The sequence below is a fragment of the Magallana gigas genome, chromosome 9, assembly GCF_963853765.1.
Source record: "Magallana gigas chromosome 9, xbMagGiga1.1, whole genome shotgun sequence".
Taxonomy (NCBI): domain Eukaryota; kingdom Metazoa; phylum Mollusca; class Bivalvia; order Ostreida; family Ostreidae; genus Magallana; species Magallana gigas.
This window is the reverse complement of record NC_088861.1, coordinates 21489850-21510732: the sequence shown is the minus strand read 5'-3', so window position 1 is coordinate 21510732 and position 20883 is coordinate 21489850. Positions and strand designations below refer to the sequence as shown.

At 32.3% G+C, this 20883-nt stretch overlaps 1 protein-coding gene across 1 annotated transcript in view; it reads left to right on the top strand.

Annotated features, from left to right (window-relative positions):
- The window catches only part of LOC105317102 (major vault protein), a 185900-nt gene that overhangs the window by 34499 nt on the left and 130518 nt on the right, over nucleotides 1–20883 (top strand). Inside the window, exons 3-4 of the mRNA XM_066071463.1 lie at nucleotides 8053–8116; nucleotides 10807–11034. Of these exons, the coding sequence (XP_065927535.1) occupies nucleotides 8053–8116; nucleotides 10807–11034 (292 nt within the window). The remainder of the gene's footprint in view (nucleotides 1–8052; nucleotides 8117–10806; nucleotides 11035–20883) is intronic.

Here is a 20883-nt window from a genome sequence, read left to right as displayed (position 1 = left end):
AGATCTAAGCATAACAGCTGCATTGTAAATAAATTGTGGTCCATATTATTATAAAATTAATAAATTATATTTATGAAATACAATTTCATGAAATCGGAAACTACATTCGAATTACAACATAAAATGATTATTACGCTGTTAAATTTTGTGATGTGTAAATAAGAACACATATCTTTGTATTTGACGTGCTTATTTCAGTTATTATTTCTATTAGTTGATAATCCTGTTTTTATAACAATCTTAAAATTAAATATTTTCATTAGATGAACTCGTATCAATGCAGAGCAATTTCATCTTCTCATTTTATAAGTTGATACGCATAGCGCCGTAAACTGTCAATACATGTGTATCTTTTAAATTGAGAAATGAACAAATGTCGGGAATCAACTAACAAATCTTTTTTCCATTCAATAATAAAATTATCATTCATATATAAAGTTGGTGCTGCGTTAAAGCACATGGAATCATAATGTGTTATCAGTATGCGTTTCCTGTGTATATGTATAAAGTTAAAGTCACGATCATTTTCTGTGTATAAATGTAGTGATTAACAAACTCAGGGTAGAAAACGACATGCCCTTGAGGGGTTTCACACCTATTCACGACAAAAGAAAAAGTCTATATCGCGTACGGATTCGTCTAATCGCACAACACCTTACAGGAGACAGAGAGAGAGAGAGAGAGAGAGAGAGAGAGAGAGAGAGAGATAGACGTTTAGGCGTAATTTTACGCACACTTATGTGAAATATACTAATATCCAATACTAAATATTCATAAAATTAGTATTTATAAAAGAATATGGTACACTGTAATTGAATCCATCATGCAATTTCAGATTTGAGTCCACGTGCTGCACCTGTCAATCAAATCAGCCCGCTAGCTCTACCACGTGTTTCCTCCATGATAAAGTTTCGTTCTATTAGTTTTATTTTGAATAAAGAAAATAAGAAGTATTTTTAACAGTTAAGTTTTTTTACAATGTTCGTGATGCATGATGTACTGTGTTTGGAAAGTTTAATTCGTTGTGTTTTTTCCCTATCTCTCGTTTAGTTTATAATGGAGGTTTTTTGCGGGAAGGAACATCTTCAACACGTTTAGCGGTTAAGGAACGCAGTAAAATGAATCAATTATTTGATATAACTATTAGTAAAATTGTTTGATATGCATGTAGAATTCTTCTTGGTCAATCGTTACACAGATTATCTACCTGCCTCATTCCTGTGTATTCTGTGCGTTCAAGCGTAGAGTGATTTCCTGTCAGTGCGACGGTTTCACACCTTTGTGTAAAACAATTAGGACTAAGTCAAATAAAGTTAACTTCGACAGTCATAAAGCGGTTGGGGTGGGAGGGGGAGGGTAAGGTTACGATAACAGGAAACGGGTTTACATATTTGTAGTAGCTTTCAATAAGATAACATGTACATGCACACATAAAATGATATCATTACATTTGCTGAAATGTTTAAATGTTTTTTTTATCGCCATGAAATATCAACAGCACAACTTTCAAAACATGTTCTTAATTTCTTTGAAACGTGTAAGAACATAAGAACGGTTTAACAACATTTCCTTCTCAAAAAAATTATCTAGTTATTCTGTTAAGAGAGAGAGGGGGGAGGGCTCGGTCACGAGCGAACGCTAACCTCCGTCACGGCGGGTAGCACAATATCACGATACCATGACATGGGATACCCACAATATCTTTCGATTACATAATTTTATGCAACTCTGGGTATCTCTAAGGCTCCTTACTCTCTATTTGTTATAATTTAGTTCAGAGAGATACACGCTAATTTGATTTTTCGCATTACAATGGGGCGTATTCGAAGGTGGCAAAGAAGTTGATGAGAAAGGAGAGGCTGATAGACACTCGGTATCTTCCATCTCTCGCAGCTTGGTCCTCATGTCCTGCTCACATCCAGCATGCAAGACCACAGCTCGCTCGACTTCCTTATGTCGGCCCCACTGAACGTCATACTCATTTCCACACTGAATATTCCAGTCAGACTGAGTCTTGAAGAACACACGGCTTCGCACTTAAAGATTGTCGTCGCAAACGTAACGCACTAGAAAGTGGGAATCCTCGCGCAATGACAAACGACGAGTCATACATGTACCTAAAGTAACGCAACACAAATTCACGAAAACGTGAATTCACAAAAAATGTTCTTTACACGTAGAAGACCTTGTAAGAAATGAACGGAACGTGCTAATAATACCGGGTTGGTAATTTTATAGGAAGCCCTAATTTTTAAACACTTGCTCATCATTAGTTGACACGCATGGACTTCAACAACAAACAATACAAATGTAGGCGGACCAATCAATAGTTAAGAAAACACAATCACACTGCGTACACATTTATAATTTTATTGGCAATTAAAATCATTTCATGATAATTTTTCATTTAACGACCTTTTTAAAATATGATAATGGATTCGAAAATATTTTATTTGCATTTGTTGCACAAGTATTAAATTAAATACTTTTATAATTTATTTAATAGCTATGAAATAAAAAAAATAGTAAAAAAGACTCCAAGTATTTCGATTATAATATCTGTCAAAATCTGGTTAAATACCGTCATTAAATATAAAGAAACATGCAATTTATTTGTCATTCGGGGAGATAACTCCCGCTTGTATACGATACTTTTCCATCGAAAATTTTACCGTGGCGGGGACAGGTAGATGATGAGCTTACCGTGATGGGAACGCGGTATACCTGTCTCACCTGGCCGATCACCTCGATGTGTTTATACCGTGACGGGGCGCGGGACACACGGGATCCGCGTTGCCTGTACTGTATAGCCCCTTCGGTGGCAGAAGAGTTGTACCTCTTCTGTACTGTACAAAAATAATATGACAAATAGCAGTATAATTATGACTTATCGTTTAAAACATTTGGAACATCAACTAATCACTCAATCATCTCATTTGATTTTTATTTCAAATATTTTTATCAAATGATAATGCTGAAATTGCACTAGAGCTTAAGAATGAGGGTGCTTAAATACCCTAGAAAAAGTGATATCGCAGAAAAATAAAACAAGATGAAACAAGATGAAAAATTCAGGAGAAAACATAAATAGGCATTATGCCTGCTGTTCAATCCATTTCAATGTATCTATATACTTGAATAAAATACTTCTTAAATTTATTATGATGAAACTATAACTGTTTTCAAATTTGTAAATGATACTGGTCATTCTTATTAGAAATTTTCAATTACTTGCAATAGCATTTATTTATTACTTACGGAAATTTATGTTCAATGATCACTACCTTTAGGGGTGTCCAATATTCTGGTTTCACTGCATAATTCTAGAGTAAAAACAAAATTTGTATTAACTCAAATGACATCAGCATATAAATTTACCTTGTAATTGCACCGATTTAGGTATATCAAATGTGTAATTTATTATCAATTATGTAGTTAAAACTTATAAGTTAGTCAAAAAAGAATTTCCCTACATATTAAAAACCGCCATTTTGAAATGTTTGAAAAAATGAACAAAAATTAATATGTTATAAATACGTTTTGACTTCCTTATTACATAAAAGTTAATTCAATATACATGTATACATACTATTACATGTATTACCTTTAATACCATTACTTTGAACTACATCTGCTGCATTATCTTCTTGCATGTTCCATACTTAATTAATCCATCGCTCATGTTGAAGATCCATCTGCTTTCATTCAAAATTCGTAATCACTGGGCGGAAGTGACGTAATAGAATAAAAACAGTTCGCTGACTGTGTATTCTGAGACTCTTTCATTTGGTAAAATAATTTGTTTTTAACATATGTTAATAATAATAAAAAATTATCTTTAAATGAAACTAATTATAAAATGCTTAAGTTTTCATTATTATATTTTCAGAGATTGAAGAAACGTACGATTTAATATCGTTCGGTTTACACAAATTGTGTCTGTTAAATTTCAACCCCCTCCGTTTTTGAACCCTCAAGGTTTTGGAACTTAAAAAATAATTTAAACTCAATTAAATATTCTTTCATACTTTATTTCTATAATTCGCATTAATGTTTTAAAGTAAATATTTTCATTATTGCTTAGCATTAAGTTAATTGACAAATTGAAGTAACTTCTTAGAATGAATCGCTTTCAAATGTGTGCAACAGTAATGCCTTTTACAAAGAAACCGCAAAGGTTCTAAACTCGACGGGGTCCAAATTTCAACCGAATGTGCTCGGAACTTTTTCTCTGTCGTTCTCCCAGGAACAGACGCACTTCGTCTTGTGTGTATTTATGCTTCTATGACAGACTGACAACCGACCACGTCTTTAATAAACTTGATATACAATGTACTTCAAACAAGTTGGAATTCAACGTATACTAAATCTTTTTTCCAAAGTAATATGCAAATTTTTAAATTATTTTACTTTTTCAGTTTAGTTTACAAGATTTTTAACAACATTAACAGCCATAATGTATCATCTGCAAAGACTGATTATTCACTGATAAATTATATCATTTTTAAAAAATATATAAATTGAACAATGAAGAAATTAAGCGTCAAATTTAGGATCTAGTAATGACCATTTGATCATGATGTCTGAGACCTTCGTTGTTGTCAATGAATTTACATGTTTCTTAGAATTGAATAAAAAATATAACTATAATATATCACATCTTTCTTTTTCAAAATTAAAGATGCCACATTTATATAGGTGTTTGCATGAATATTCATGAATGTTCATGAAGACTGTTTTAATATTAATATTTTAAGATGTATAATTTTTTTAGCTCACCTGAACCGAAGGTTCAAGTGAGCTTTTCTGATCACCCGTTGTCCGTCGTCCGTCCGTCCGTCCGTCCGTCCGTCTGTCTGTCTGTCCGTCCGTCTGTAAACTTTTCACATTTTCAACTTCTTCTCAAAAACCACTGGGCCAAATTTAACCAAATTTGGTACAAAGCATCCTTATGGAAAGGGGGTTATAAATTGTAAAAATAAAGGGCACAGCCCTTTTCAAAAGGGAGATAATTGCGAAACAGTAAGTATAGGGTGCATGTCTTTAAAAATCTTCTTCTCAAGAACCACTGCACCAGAAATGCCAATATTTACACAAAAGCTTGTATATATAGTGAAGATTCTAAATTGTAAAAATCGTGACCCACGGACCAAAACTGGGGCCCCAGGCGGGGTTCAAAGTTTAACATAGAAATACATAGGAAAATGTTTTAAAAATCTTCTTCTCAAGAACCACTGCACCAGAAATGCCAATATTTACACAAAAACTTGTATATATAGTGAAGATTCTAAATTGTAAAAATCGTGACCCTCGGACCAAAACTGGGGCCCCAGGCGGGGTTCAAAGTTTAACATAGAAATACATAGGAAAATTTTTAAAAAATCTTCTTCTCAAGAACCACTGCACCAGAAATGCCAATATTTACACATAAGCTTGTATACATAGTGAAGATTCTAAATTGTAAAAATCGTGACCCTTGGACCAAAACTGGGGCCCCAGGCGGGGTTCAAATTTAACATAGATATACCTTTAATAGGAAAATGTTTAAAAAATCTTCTTCTCAAGAACCACTGCACCAGAAATGCCAATATTTACACAAAAGCTTGTATATATAGTGAAGATTCTAAATTATAACAATCGTGACCCACGGACCAAAACTGGGGCCCCAGGCGGGGTTCAAAGTTTAACATAGATATACCTTAGGAAAATGTTTAAAAAATCTTTTTCTCAAGAACCACTGCACCAGAAATGCCAATATTTACACAAAAGCTTGTATGTATAATGAAGATTCTAAATTGTAGAAATCATGACCCTCAAATCAAAACTGCAGCCCCAGGCGGGGTTCAAAGTTTAACATAGAACTACATATGAAAAATGTTTAAAAATTTTCTTCTCAAAAACCACTTCACCAAAAATGCCAATACATACACAAACGGTTGTATATATAATGAAGATTGTAAAAATCGTGACCCCTGAACAAAAAGTGGGGCCCCAGTAGGGGTTTAGATTTTAACATATATAGGAAAATGTTTTAAAATCTTCTTCTCAAGAATTATAGTGCAACTGTTTGGGATATTACTATGCATACATGTACATCCTTAAATAATGTAGATTCAAAAAATTGTAACTCCCGGACAATTGATGGGCACCAAGAGGGGTTCAAAATTTAAACATTTTAAAAAACATAAAGGAAAAGTATAAAAATTTTCTTCTCAAGAACTACAATGTTTTAGTTTGTGGAATTTCTATGCCTTCGCTCATGTAGATTCCTAATTGGTAAAATCGTGACCCCCGGACCAATACTGGGGCCCCAAGATGGGGTCAAAGTTTATTATAGAAATATAAAGGTAACGTTAAAATATCTTCTTCTCGAGAACTACAATGCCTCAATTTGTGAGATTACTATCATGCATACAACCTTGGGTAATGAAGGTTCGACAGTTTTAAAATAGTGACCCCTGGACTAATACTAGGGACCCAAGATGGGTTTAAAGTTAAATGTAGAAGTACCGGTATATATGGAAAATGTTTAAAAATCTTCTTTTCGAGAACTACAATGCATCAATTTGTCAGATAACTACGTAAGCACCCTCAAATAGTGTAGATTCGAAATTATAAAAGCTGTGACCTCAATCTAATACTGGCGCCTCAAGAGGTGTTCAAAGTTTAGCATAGAAACATAGAGGGAAAATGTTGAAAAATCTTTTTCTAGGGAACTATAATGCTTCAGCTTGTGAGATAACTATGCAAGCATCCTTAAATAATGTAGATTCCAAATAATTAAAACTTTAGCCTTGGACTAATACTGTGGCCCCAAGAGGGGTTCAAAGTTTAACATAGAAAGATATATTGAAAATGTTTTTAAAAAGTTTTTCTCGAGAACTATAATGCTACAGTTTGTGAGATTATTATGCAAGGATCCTCAAATTGTGTAAACTCTAATGTAGTGGAACCAAGAGTTATCTTTCTTGATGTTCTGTACAGTCTGAGAGTTATTTCTCTTGAAGTGGAACTCTGCTACGTTCAGTTTTTCAGGTTGCGTACGTGCGGTCCTACCGCAGTGCTACACATTTTCATTCCTATGTTACTGTTTATGTTGTTCAAGCCAACCATAAACCTCGGACCATAACTGGGTCCCCAGAAAGGGGTTCAATGTTTAAAATAGAAAAAGCATATGCTACGAAATGTAATGTTACAAGGAACTGCTGTTCAGGTGAGCGATGTGGCCCATGGGCCTCTTGTTTAAAAAGATAATGTTCTGAATACTAGAGTAAACTATGTAATTTATAAAAGTATTTGAAATTAATTATATATTTCGTAAATTAGAACTTCATGAAAATTCATGAATGTTCAATACCTAGAACTATAATTTCCTGTATTCTTGTATATTCATAATTTGTTCATGAATTACATTTTAAGAATATATTCATGAATAAAATTCATGAACCACCTTTATGAACCAGTTATGAACCAGTCATGAATACATCATGAAACTTCATGAACGGTTCATTAAAGTTCTTAAAATCATGAATTTCATCTCGCAGGGGAATACATGCATATTCTCATATATAATTTGATCATGTTTTTAAAGTGAGGGGGCAGAACTAAAATAAAGGGAAGTAGAGTTAACAGTGTATAACCCCTACCAAAAATTTAGTTTTATTTCTTGCATAAGATCTTATTTTTGATAAAAATGGTATTTCATAAGGGTACAATGTCAAAGATTAAGTGTAGGAAAATAAGTGTAAAATTTGGATACAGTTTATTTTATGGGATTCTTTTTTTGTTTTTCTACCGAGGGGCCAATATGGCACAATATCCTTTGTACACCCATATAAAGCCATTGTTGCTCAGGTGAGCGATGTGGCCCCATGGGCCTCTTGCTCATAATTGTAATCTCTTGTATTAATTCTTGAGTTAAAAATTCTTCAAGGATTTAATTTTGTTGATTTATGTGGCCAAGGAAAATAATGAAATTAAATCCTCAACGAATATTTCTGCTCCTACAGTATTTAAATAAAAGATAAAAACACATGTATGATTTATTTTCAGCAAGTACATACCAGGGGAAGTCAGCGAGTTGAAGATTGGACAGACTGCCATCAGATTTAACTCTGTGAGTAAATAATAATATAAATCAATTTTATGTATATTTGGTTAATACTCCAACTTTCAACAGATAGTGGTAGTTTATTTACACACCTTTACATTGATTTGATGACTAATAAGTAGTCAAATCAATGTAAAGTTTGTAAATTCACCATTAAACAAGCAGTGCACTGTAACTTCAACCTGTAATGGCTTTTATTATACCCTACGCAACAAAGTCTGTCAGTCAGTTGGTCAGTTCTTTTTTTTTGTAAGTGCAACTCCTCTTAAACCACTCAAGTAATGTAATTTAGTGAAACTTTGTTGGCATTTAGGACACAATGTGCAGGTGTGCATATACCAGGAAAATTCAGATTCCATTATTTTTCTTAAAGTTTTGGTCCTTATAGCCGTTATCTGACAAATCTTTGATTCTTACATAGAATTGATCTTAAAGGGACTTGGACACGATTTGACATAAAATTTTCAAATTTTATTTTTCCATTTTTAATGTTTATACTAATGAATATAGAGGTTTATAATGCTTTGTCAAAATTTGAAAGTCAAATATCAAATTATAAGCAAGATACAGAGTTCATAATTCTTTGTTTTGTAAACAAAGCTCAGTATTGTCATTTTTTACATGTGTGTTGTATTGGTGTGAGTTTCAATCAAATGTATCTTTCTTTTGTTGATAATAGTATTTATGAAGATATTGAATTAGTTTAAATTGTTTTTGGCCTGTCATTTTGTCTAAGAAATTGTAATTTTCTACATTACATTTTTTGTAAACAACTATAAGACTCGAGCTTTGTTTACATAACAATCAATTCTTAGCTCTGTAACTTGCTTGTAACTTGACTGTAACATTCAATATTGTGGTCAATCATTTAAAATGCACCAGTTAACTGTTTTATACATAAAAAATAAAAATAAAATTTTTTATCTTTAATCGTGTCCAAGTCCCTTTAAGCATTTCTAAGTATTCATCTAATGAAATGTTATTTTTCTTGCCACCTTGTACATTGACAAATCTGTTTGCAATGAGTCGATTTTTCTGAAGTTCTGGAAGAATACCTGATATGATTAAGGGCTGTTAAATGAATAGACCTTATCATAAACGATATCAGTAGTAAATTGCCTGACGAATACAATGATACTGTCTAAATGTTTATATAGCATTTGCATATAAAAAAGGTTAATAAGTCAAAAACTAGCACATGTTTTTGTGTGCAATTAATACACAATTATTTCAATGGGTGGCAATGTAGCTCCCAGGTTGTTAATCCGAAAATTTTTCTTACAGGGAGCTACAGACCAGCAGCTAGTTTGTAGCTCTTAACGTAGCTCGCGGGTTTGCTGACGTCACAGTAGGAATCGACGTAAAGAGTTGACCGTCATAGTAAACTCATAGGCTACATTTCTTTTTAAAAAAAATGACAAATGAGATATTTAGAAGTATAAAAGGAAATATTTCAAAAAGCTTAAATTAATGCAGTTTATTACTGTTTATACAAACATTTATTATTATCTGAAAATTTAAAGATGTCACATACATTGTCATATTTTGTTCTATAAAGTATGAGTGTGCGTTGGAATTCTTCCATTTAAAATCATGCATGTTTTAAAATAGACAAGTAAATCAATTGAACCGTAGGCATTAACTTCGCTATTTTTTTTTTACAATTATAACTTCCGTAATTTTAACTACCGATCAAATTTTTGAAATTCTTTTGGCTTGAGCTAATTATTTTATACGATTACAAACTTTTATGTCAGTAGTTGCCCGGCAATTTTTTCATAAAAGCAAAAATAGCAATTTTTTGTATCTTTGCAGCCTTACATTAATTGCATTTGGGTATTTGATAACATTCACAATAATGTATAATTAGTATTTACATGTTCTAAAATGTGTTAATCAGCTAGTCTTGTCAATAAATGCATTTCAATTTTTGGGTTCTCAGACGTAAGGAGATAATGACGTCGGGCTAACGTCGTAATGAAAATATAAGGTTTGGAGAAATCTTTTAAATCTTTAAAGTTGTTTTGCCAAAAATTGGCCGAGAACACATACTGATTATTTTTTATGAATTGATTCAAAATTATCTCCTCTGTTATTGTGTTGAGTATAATTAATTTCGTCTGAATCGTTTAAAAGTTTGGAGCATAATTTTGAAATGCGTTTCTCGACTAAGATGTGCATTTTACTATATATTTCATTGAAATGGCGTCGCTTGATTTTATTAATGACACGGTATTTAAAACACGGTAACATGATTACCGCGTAGACGAATCTCAAATAAATTTTAGAAATAAAACTCTGAAACCTATGGATCACGTGGACAAATTTTCAAGGTAGGTTTTCTCGATCACAAGCATGTAAACCCGCGAGCTACCTTAAGGTGGCCCCTCCATGAGTTTAAACTTACTCTTAGGATAAAGGAGGAGTTTTTACATAATAATCACATTTGCAGACAAAGCAGGAAGTTTAAAAAATGTAATTATAAGCAATAAATCATTTAAAAAAAAAGATATACAACTCCCATAAATAACTTCAAGGATATATGCAAACAAATTTTCATAATGTTCTAACACATGTTACTTAATTTGTGTGCACACCACTGCAGTTACAGGACTATATCTTTAAAAAAAAAGGATTCAATCTCTGAATATATTAATATTATTTTATGTTATTGTTGGTCATATTGTTATTTTCAGGATTCCCCGTTCCCACTTTATCCAGGAGAAACACTCCCAGATGCTCCTCGATTTTTGAAAAATGAGCCTGATCTAACAAATGCCATTAAACCCTTACCTGTTATTAAAGCCAATTATGCCATCAGATTGATTGCAAATATTGACTTTGAAGATGCCCAGGGTCAGCATATGGCAGGAGAGAAGTGGCAGCTGGAAGGACCCCTCACATACAAACCTCAGCCTGAAGCAGTATGTATCATGTATAAAAAAACTTCTTCTATTAGTTCATACTATAGAAACTCTGTTTTCACTGTCTGATTGGAGTAGAACACTATTTTTATGCCCCCCTTCGGAGAAGGGAGGGCATATTACTTTGCTGCTGACCGGTCGGTCGGTCCACCAACAGTTTCCGTTCATTTTCTTTGCAAAGGATAAACATATTGAAATGAAATTTTGTATACAGGTTTATCATGATAATATCTAGGTCAAGTTCAATATTGGGTTCGATCGAGCAATTTTTGACAGAGTTATTGCCCTTGGACTTAGAAAAATTCGAGTTATTTGCAGTTTCCGCTCATTTCTTTTGCAGAGGATGAACATATTGAAATGAAATTTTGTATACAGGTTTATCTTGATAATATCTAGGTCAAGTTTGATATTGGGTTCGATCGAGCAATTTTCGACAGAGTAATTGCCCTTGGACTTAGAAAAATACGAGTTATTTGCAGTTTGGCTCTTTTTTTTTGCAGAGGGTGCACATATTAATATGAAATTTGATATGCAGGTTTATCTAAATAATATCGAGGTCAAATTTGATTTTGGGTATGATAGAGCAATTTGTGGCAGAGTTATGCCCCTTGGACTTAGAAAAATTCTAGTTATTTGCAGTTTACGTTCATTTTCTTTGTGGATGTTTCCAAGGGAGGGGGGCATATGGTTTTCACAAACATCTCTTGTTAATAAAGAAGTTAACTATTTTTAGAAGTTTTTAAAATTTATTAGTCAAGTAAATTGATGAAGTGACCATATGGGGCATTGATTTAAATGAAATTCAAAATTACTGATAAGATTGTAGTGTTTTTGGCAATTTTAAAATTTTTTGTCAATTAAAACTTTTTTTTTTTTTTACATATTTTTACATAGTATGGTAATTATTTAGGGTAATGTTTTGGGAGTTTATTAAATTTGACAAGCTCATCAAAGAAAATCATAGTCCTATGGGATCAATTTTCTGATATGGAGTTCCAATGTACCATAGGAGAAACATCTGTCAAGACTCTTATTAGAAAGGTGTTCAAAGTTTTATCAACAGAAGAGCATTGCTTGGCTACTGGTATTTCCATTTACTGCAAAGGGTGGAATTATTCTCATTGTGTTGGTTTGTCTAAAACAATAAAATAAAAAAAAATCATCAGATACATATATTTGTAAATGTATTACTGTTATACATATACATACAGTGAAATTCTGACAATTTTGATTTTAATTTTTCTTTGTTACCTATTTTCTTTTTTAGCTCACCTGAGCTTTCTATTCTGATCACATTTTGTATGTCATCCGTCTGTCTGTCCGTCTGTAAACTTTTCACATTTTCAACATCTTCTCAAGAACCACTGGGCCAATTTCAACCAAACTTGGCACAAAGCATCTTTAGCCTAAGGGATTCAAAGTTGTGAAAATTTAGGACCACGCCCTTTTGTAAAGGGAGATAATAAGGAATTTATGAATATTTTCGAGAAATTTTCAAAAATCTTCTTATCAAGAACCATAAGACCAGGTAAGCTGAAACTTGTGTGAAAGCATCCTCAGGTAGTGTAGATTCAAAGTTGTAAAAAATCATGACCCCCGGGTGTAGGGTGGGGCCACAATGGGGGGTCGAAGTTTAACATAGGAATATATAGAGTAAATCTTTAAAATCTTCTTCTCAGAAACTAATCAGCCAGATAATAATTGTTAAGCCCAGGACAATTCTTTGGCCTCACAAGAAGGTATAGAGTTTATATCCCATATATAAACTATTGTTAAGGATCTTTTTGAGAACTGCAATACTCAACATTTGATATGACCATAAAAATGGATTTTATTTATACCGGATCTTCATGTATTATTGTACATTGTCCAGATAGTTTGTATTGTGACTCCATTAAGCTGATTTTATCATACCTATTGTTCCTCAGGTGAGCGATGTGGCCCATGGGCCTCTTGTTTTACAATTCTAGAATTTTTTTATTTGTATCTTCGAAACCTTAATTATTCAATTCAATTATTTGTCCCCTTTTGAAATTAGCCTTGTGGAGGTATTAGTCCCATTAGGACAGTTCTAGCTATTACTGGTCCTAACTTCACCAAACTTGAATGGATGGTGTGTCTTATGATACTGATGCACCTGACAAGCATGGATGCTGAACCTGAGCCATAGGTTTTGGATGCCGGAGGAGGTTAAAGCCTCAGTCACAACTGGTCATACGTGTTTGGTGAATGTGCATGTGCTATGGGTTTTTCCAGTCGTGGCTCCCGTGGCTGATCGTAGCATGAAAAATTGTGTTGAAGTGATTGAAAGTGCAGTTTAAGACAAACGGATGCTTGATGTGCCAGTCGAAGGTGTCATGTACAATTTTGTTTCGAGACGGGCAACGACCGTTGGAACTGTACTTGTGTCGTACTATAAAGATTTTTTGTCCCCCACCGCAACGCGGAGCGGGGACATAGAAATGCCGGGCGTCCGTCCGTGCGTCCGTGTGTCCATGCGTCTGTGCGTCCGTGTGTCCGTCCGTCACACTTTTTTGTAAGCGCTCTCATGCCTACAAATTTTGACGCATTTTCATTAAATTTATACCAAATGTTTATACCACTAATACTTTGGTCAAGTTCGAAAATCAGCATTGGTCGATACTTTTTGTTGGAGTTATGGGACTTTGATCACAATAATGACTCCGTTTTATCAAAAAATTGACCTTGTAAGCGCTCTCATGCCTACAAATTTTGACGCATTTTCATTAAATTTATACCAAATGTTTATACCACTAATACTTTGGTCAAGTTCGAAAATCAGCATTGGTCGATACTTTTTATTGGAGTTATGGGACTTTGATCACAATAATGACTCCGCTTTATCCAAAAATTGACCTTGTAAGCGCTCTCATGCCTACAAATTTTGGTGGATTTTCATTAAATTTATACCAAATGTCTATACCACTAATACTTTGGTCGAGTTCGAAAATCAGCATTGGTCGATACTTTTTGTTGGAGTTATGGGACTTTGACCACAATAATGACTCCGTTTTATCCAAAAATTGACCTGGTAAGCGCTCTCATACCTACAAATTTTGACGGATTTTCATTAAATTTATACCAAATGTTTATACCACTAATACTTTGGTCAAGTTCTTTTAGATTGTAGTATTTTGGATATATTTGCGACAGGAAAAATAGAAAAAAAAATGGGTGGTGGGGGTAAAAAAATGTTCCTCCCAACCTCCCCACACATTTAATTCTGGAACAGCCCTGAATGTTTGAAAATATTCCAATATACAGTATACTAGTATACTGCTTGACCGGCGGGGGACCCAGGAATTCTATTCTTGTTTAATTAACATTTTTTATATCTATCTTGTGTATGGGCAATTCGCACGCACCACGAGCAGAATGGTGTATGCATGATGTAAGTATGATGTACGTCTACTGTACGTTTCATTTATATGTTGATGGTGAGCAGAGGTAACTTGCAGTTAACGTACGTGTAACGCAAGGGACAAGTGAGATCCCCTTACGTCATTTGTGCAAGTCAAATCATACGGTTATTTTACAGGTTCCTTGAGTGAGGTGCAAGTGTGTTTTCAGATCTCGCAAGGAAACCGTGGTGATTGTTGTGCATGTCCAACAGCCACCGTGCATGCTTACGGGAAGCGTATGTCCTTCCAAAATTGTAAGATGCACTTGCGTGTCTTGCAAGATTTTTTATTAAAATCCGCCTGTAGACTACCTGTAGAAGCACGTGCCACCAGTTGTGACTAATGCTTATGGTTTTAATAGCTGGTTAAAGTTTTTGAAACAGGTGCCCTCTGATGATAATATCTTAGTTATTACTTGTCCTAACTTCACCAAACTTGCATGGATGATGTGTCTTATGATACTGATGCACCAGATAGGCTTGAATGCTGAACTTGAGCTATAGGTTTCGAATGCTAGATAAGCTTTAGTTTTTTGGAACAGGTCACATGTGTTAAAGATAGATATATGATACAATATAATATCAAATGTTATGTTGTACAAGTTGTATGATACAATATGATATTGTATCAAATTTTTTGTTATTTTATGATATGATATTGTATCATGATATTGTTATGTATAGCATTTTATATTATGATAGGGTATAATATTGTATTATGCTTTTGTATTATTAATTAATTATTTTTTTCACATGATATTGCTATATATAATATTGTATTGTATGATACATATTGTATATAACATAATATTGTATCATACAAAATTTTATAGTATGATATAGGTTTCTATTATATATTATATTACATGAAATTGTATTTATTATATGATATTGTATAATTACATAATAGTGTATTATATGATATTGAAAATAAAATATGAATTTGGTTTATATAATATATTTCATATCACATGAAATTGAATTATATGATATTGTAATTATATTGTATCTTATAATTCAATATGTATAATATGATACTGTATTATATAATATTTTCTATATTATTTGATATTGTATCATATGATATGATACAATGTTGTATCAAATTGTATTGTATCATAAGATACAATATCATATTAAGTATCAAATATGATACAGTATCATACAATATTATACTACATTAATTTATACAAAATCATATCAAATGTTACAATATTGTGATGTTTTATGTGATATGATATTGTATCATATAATAATATATTGTTTCATTCATATATATAATTATATATATAAAACTTTGACCCGTGCATACACTGGTTAACATTGCATATGATATTGGACATTTACGAAATAGATACATCAAAACACCATATATTGTTGATATTTGCATAACCAAGCTTGAAGCCTACAATAATGCTATTAATTTCACTACACCCTGCTAAGTTGGAATAATCTAACCGTGTCTTTGGAAAGGCCTTTACCACAGTTAAAATGCCTTGCATATACACTGTACCTGTAATGTAGCAGAAGATTGCAGATTCGCTCCAAAAATAATCGATTTTGGAGAAAATAAAGTTGCATTGAAACTAACAGTCAAATTGTTCATAACAAACCATTTTGAAGCTGTAAATATCTTTCTTCAAAAAGGTTAATTTTGTAATTGCAGATTTCAACATTTTTTTCAACAACGTTTTTTACACACCATGTTTACATTCGAATCTCTCTGGACTTTTTATAGTTACTGTAAATGCACTGTGTTAGAGTTATCTCCCGTATTTTCTTTAATGAACAGAATAAAAAATTCCAATGAAAATTTACACGCATTTGTTTTATCCTTTCTAAGTTTATCAGTGCAAATGTGATATTGTGGAAACATGCCCAAGAGTGTAAAAAATTTTGAGGAATTTTCGTTGATTTTTAATTAGCGAAGCTTGATTGAGAGAAAATAAAAACAAATTGGCAATCTTCAAGTACCAATGATGTTTGAAATATATAAAACAAATAACAGTACTCTTCTGATTTATCGGTATTAAAGCCCAAAAATTTGAGTCTATTATTTTAATATGGTAGTAATATATATATATATATATATATATATATATATATATATATATATATATATATATACACACACACAGTGAAACACGCTTATAACGAAGTCCCAGGGACGGCCAATTTAACTTCGTTATAAGCGTAATTCGTTATATCCGTCAAGTTTACAACATGAAATAGAGACTTGGGGAATGAAATTCACTTCGCTGTATGCGTCAATTCATTATAAGCGTGTTCGCTATAACCGTGTTTTACTTTGTTTATATATATATATATATATATATATATATATATATATATATATATATATATATATATATATATATATATATACACACAGAACAGGCAAAGCTAATCCCGTGTTTCCCGCACCCCCTCACGGTATAAACACATCGAGGTGATCGGCCAGGTGAGACAGGTATACCGCGTTCCCATCACAGTAAACTCATCATCTACCTGTCCCTGCCAAGGTAAAATTATCTATGGAAAAGTATCGTATACAAGCGGGAGTTATCTCCCCGAATAACAAATAACTTGCATGTTTTTTTATCCCCTCGCGCAACTTGTTGCGAAGGGGATATAGCATTGCTATTGTGCGTGTGTGTGTGTTCGTATGTATGTATGTATGTATGTATGTATGTATGTGTGCTCTCCATCTCAATTTTCTAGTAAATTAAAAAAAAAACTTCCAATGGAATTTCCTTAACCTTTGCACAAGTATGCCTCATTGTAAAAGATTAAAACAAATGCAATATCATATTAATTGGTCAATTTTTAATGCAAAAACTTTAATGATAAAATTACACAAAATTCGTTCAAAACTAAAAATATTTATCATAGATTGCACACTTCTGTAAAATAATAAATAAAAAATGCATGTGCAATTCAAAACCATTAAATTATACTATTACAAATTATTATTTCATTAAATCAATGTCATAACCAACTTTATATACGAGTAATCAATCGAACTTTCTGAGTAAGTTATCAATCTTCCGCTTCACTTCTTTGAAACCAAAGTGAAAGTAAGCAGTTCAAATCAACAACTTGATATTTTTTGGATTTAAATCAAGTACAGGTAAAGAAAATGTAGTTTTTGCAGTAATGTAGGGATAGTAGAATGTGGTCTTACTATATATTCCTAAGTAATACATCCCTATACACAATAACTCATGTCGCGAGGGGATGCTCCGCTTAGCAGTGCCCTTGTTTATATTTAATGACGATATTTAAACAGATTTTGACAGAGATTATAATCGAAATACTTGGAGTCTTTTTTACTATTTTTTTTTATTTCATAGCTATTAAATAAATTATTAAAGTATTTAATACTTATGAAGCAATTGCAAATAAAATAATTTTCAAATCCATTATCATATTTTAAGAAGGCCGTTAAAATAAAAATTATCATGAAATGATTTTAATTGCCAATTAAATTATAAATGTGTACGCAGTGTGATTATGTTTTCTTAACAATTAATTGGACTGCCTACATTTGTATTGTTTGTTGTTGAAGTCCATGCGTGTCAACTAATGATGAGCAAGTGATTAAAAATTAGGGCTTCCTATAGAGGTTAGCATTCGCTCGCAATTGAGTCCCTCTCTCTCTCTCTCTCTCTCTTTCTCTCTCTCTCTTTACAGAGTAACTAGATAATTTTTTTTGAGAACGAAATGTTGTTAAACAGTTCTTATGTTCTTACACATTTTAAAGAAATTAAGAACACGTTTTGAAAGTTTTGCTGTTGATATAAAACATTTTAGTAAATGTATTGATATCATTTTATGTGTGCATGTACATGTAATCTTATTGAATATATAGCTACTACACATAGGTAAAGCCGTTTTCCGTTTTCGTAACCTTACCCCCCCCCCCCCCAAAACAGTTAACTTTATTTGACTTTAGTCCGAATTGTTTTACACAAAGGTGTGAAACCATCGCACTGACAGGATATCACTCTACGCTTGAATGCACAGAATACACAGGAATGAGGCAGGAAGATAATCTGTGTAACGATTGACCAAGAATAGTTCTACATGCCAAACAATTTTACTAATAGTTATATCAAATAATTGATTCATTTTACTGCGTTCTTTAACCGCTAAACGTATTTAAGATGTTCCTTCCTGTAAAAAACATCCATTTTAAACTAAACGAGAGATATAGAAAAAACACAACAAATTAAACTTTCCAAACACAGTATATCATGCATCACGAACATTGTAAAAAACTTAACTGTTAGACATACCGGTACTTCTTATTTTCTTTATTAAAAATAAAACTAATAGAACGAAACTTTATCATGGAAGGAACATGTGGTAGAGCTAGCGGACTGATTTGATTGACAGGTGCAGTACGTGGACTCAAATCTGAAATTGCATGATTGATTCAATCACCGTACCATATTCTTTTATGAATACTAATTTTATGAATATTTAGTATTGGATATTAGTATATTTCACATAAATGTACGTTAAATTACGCCTAAACGCCTCTCTCTCTCTCTCTCTCTCTCCTGTGTTGTGCGATTAGACGAAGCTGTACGCGATATAGACTTTTTCTTTTGTCGTAAATAGGTGTGAAAACCCGCAAGGGCATATCGTTTTCTACCTAACTGAGTTTGTTAATCACTACATGTATACACAGAAAATGATCGTGTCTGACTTAAACTTTATATGTATACACAGGAAATGCATACTGACATAACACGTTATGATTCCATGTGCTTTAACGCAGCACCAACTTTATAAATGAATGATGATTTTATTATTGAATGGAAAAATAGATTCGTTAGTTGATTCCCGACATTTGTTCATTTCTCAATTTAAAACATATTACACATGTATTAATTGACAGTTTACGGCGTTATGCGTGTCAACTTATAAAATGAGAAGATGAAATTGCTCTGCATTGATACAAGTTCATCTAATGAAAATATTTAATTTTAAGATTGTTATAAAAACAGGATTAACAACTAATAGCTAGAAATAATAACTGAAATAAGCACGTCAAATACAAAGATATGTGTTATTTACACATCACAAAATTTAACAGCGTAATAATCATGTAATGTTGTAATTCGAATGTAGTTTCCAATTTCATAAAATTCTATTTCATAAATGTAATTTATTAATTTTATAATAATAATTTGGACCACAATTCGTTTACAATGCAGCTGTTATGCTTAAACCTGAAGTTGCATATTTGACATGGATTTACGCGACCTGCATTGCCTGTAATGTACAGTACAGGTAAAGTAACAACAAGCAGCAGCAGGAATAACGGTAAATCACACCGTCGCGGTGTCATCACGGTCGCAATCCATACTGTGATCAAAAACCGCGATGGTGTATCGCGGGAACGATAAAAAATACCGTGACGGTAATTCGGGCCAATACAGGATCCGCGTTGCCTGTACTATATATATATATATATATATATATATATATATATATATATATATATATATATATATATATATATATATATATATATATTAGGGATGTCAATCGAACGTCCGAGTATTGAATACTAAAATTGGTACTCGGTTACTCGGATGTATATATTTTTAAATATTCAGGAGCCTGAAGATTATAATGAAACCGGTAGAGTTTTGAATCGGCTTTCTGTTATTTTTTATTATATATATATATATATATATATATATATAATAAATTATTATGTTATGATATTGTATTATGTGATCAAATACAATAATGTATTACATGATTCAATGTCATATCATATTTTACAGTTACTGTATCATATTGCATAATTATTTTTATGGTAATGTATTGTATTATATGATAAATATTGTTAATATGATAGGATGCAATAATGTATTTTATATTATTGTATTAATAAGCATTTATTTATATCTTATAATACTGTATGAAATGAACATATGATTATCATTAAATTTTTTAACATGATATACGATATTGTGTCAAAACAGTATCCATAAGTATCCAAGATCATAAGGTATTATTTTCATATAATATGATAAAGTTGGTCTCATAAAGGTGATACCTCGTTAAAACGATACCTCGTTTGGTAAGCTTTGTAATCTGTGATTACCTGTGTTTTGCTATGGTAATCAGGTGACTGTCAACGCCTCTGGTGAGCAATGTGGGCCATGGGCCTCTTGTTATCAGTGAGTTTAGAGTTTTGGGAAGAAATTGGTTTACTTACATCTATCCTTTAACCTACCGGTATTTATTATGATCACTACCACTTGAACTGAATATCTGAAGTTGTTAGTTAGTTAAGTAAGTCAAAGTAATTTATTGCTGTTTAGGTGAGAGATATGACTTTTGGGCCTCTTGATTGTTCTATTTTTATACATTTAAAGGTATGATTATTAAATGTTATATTATTT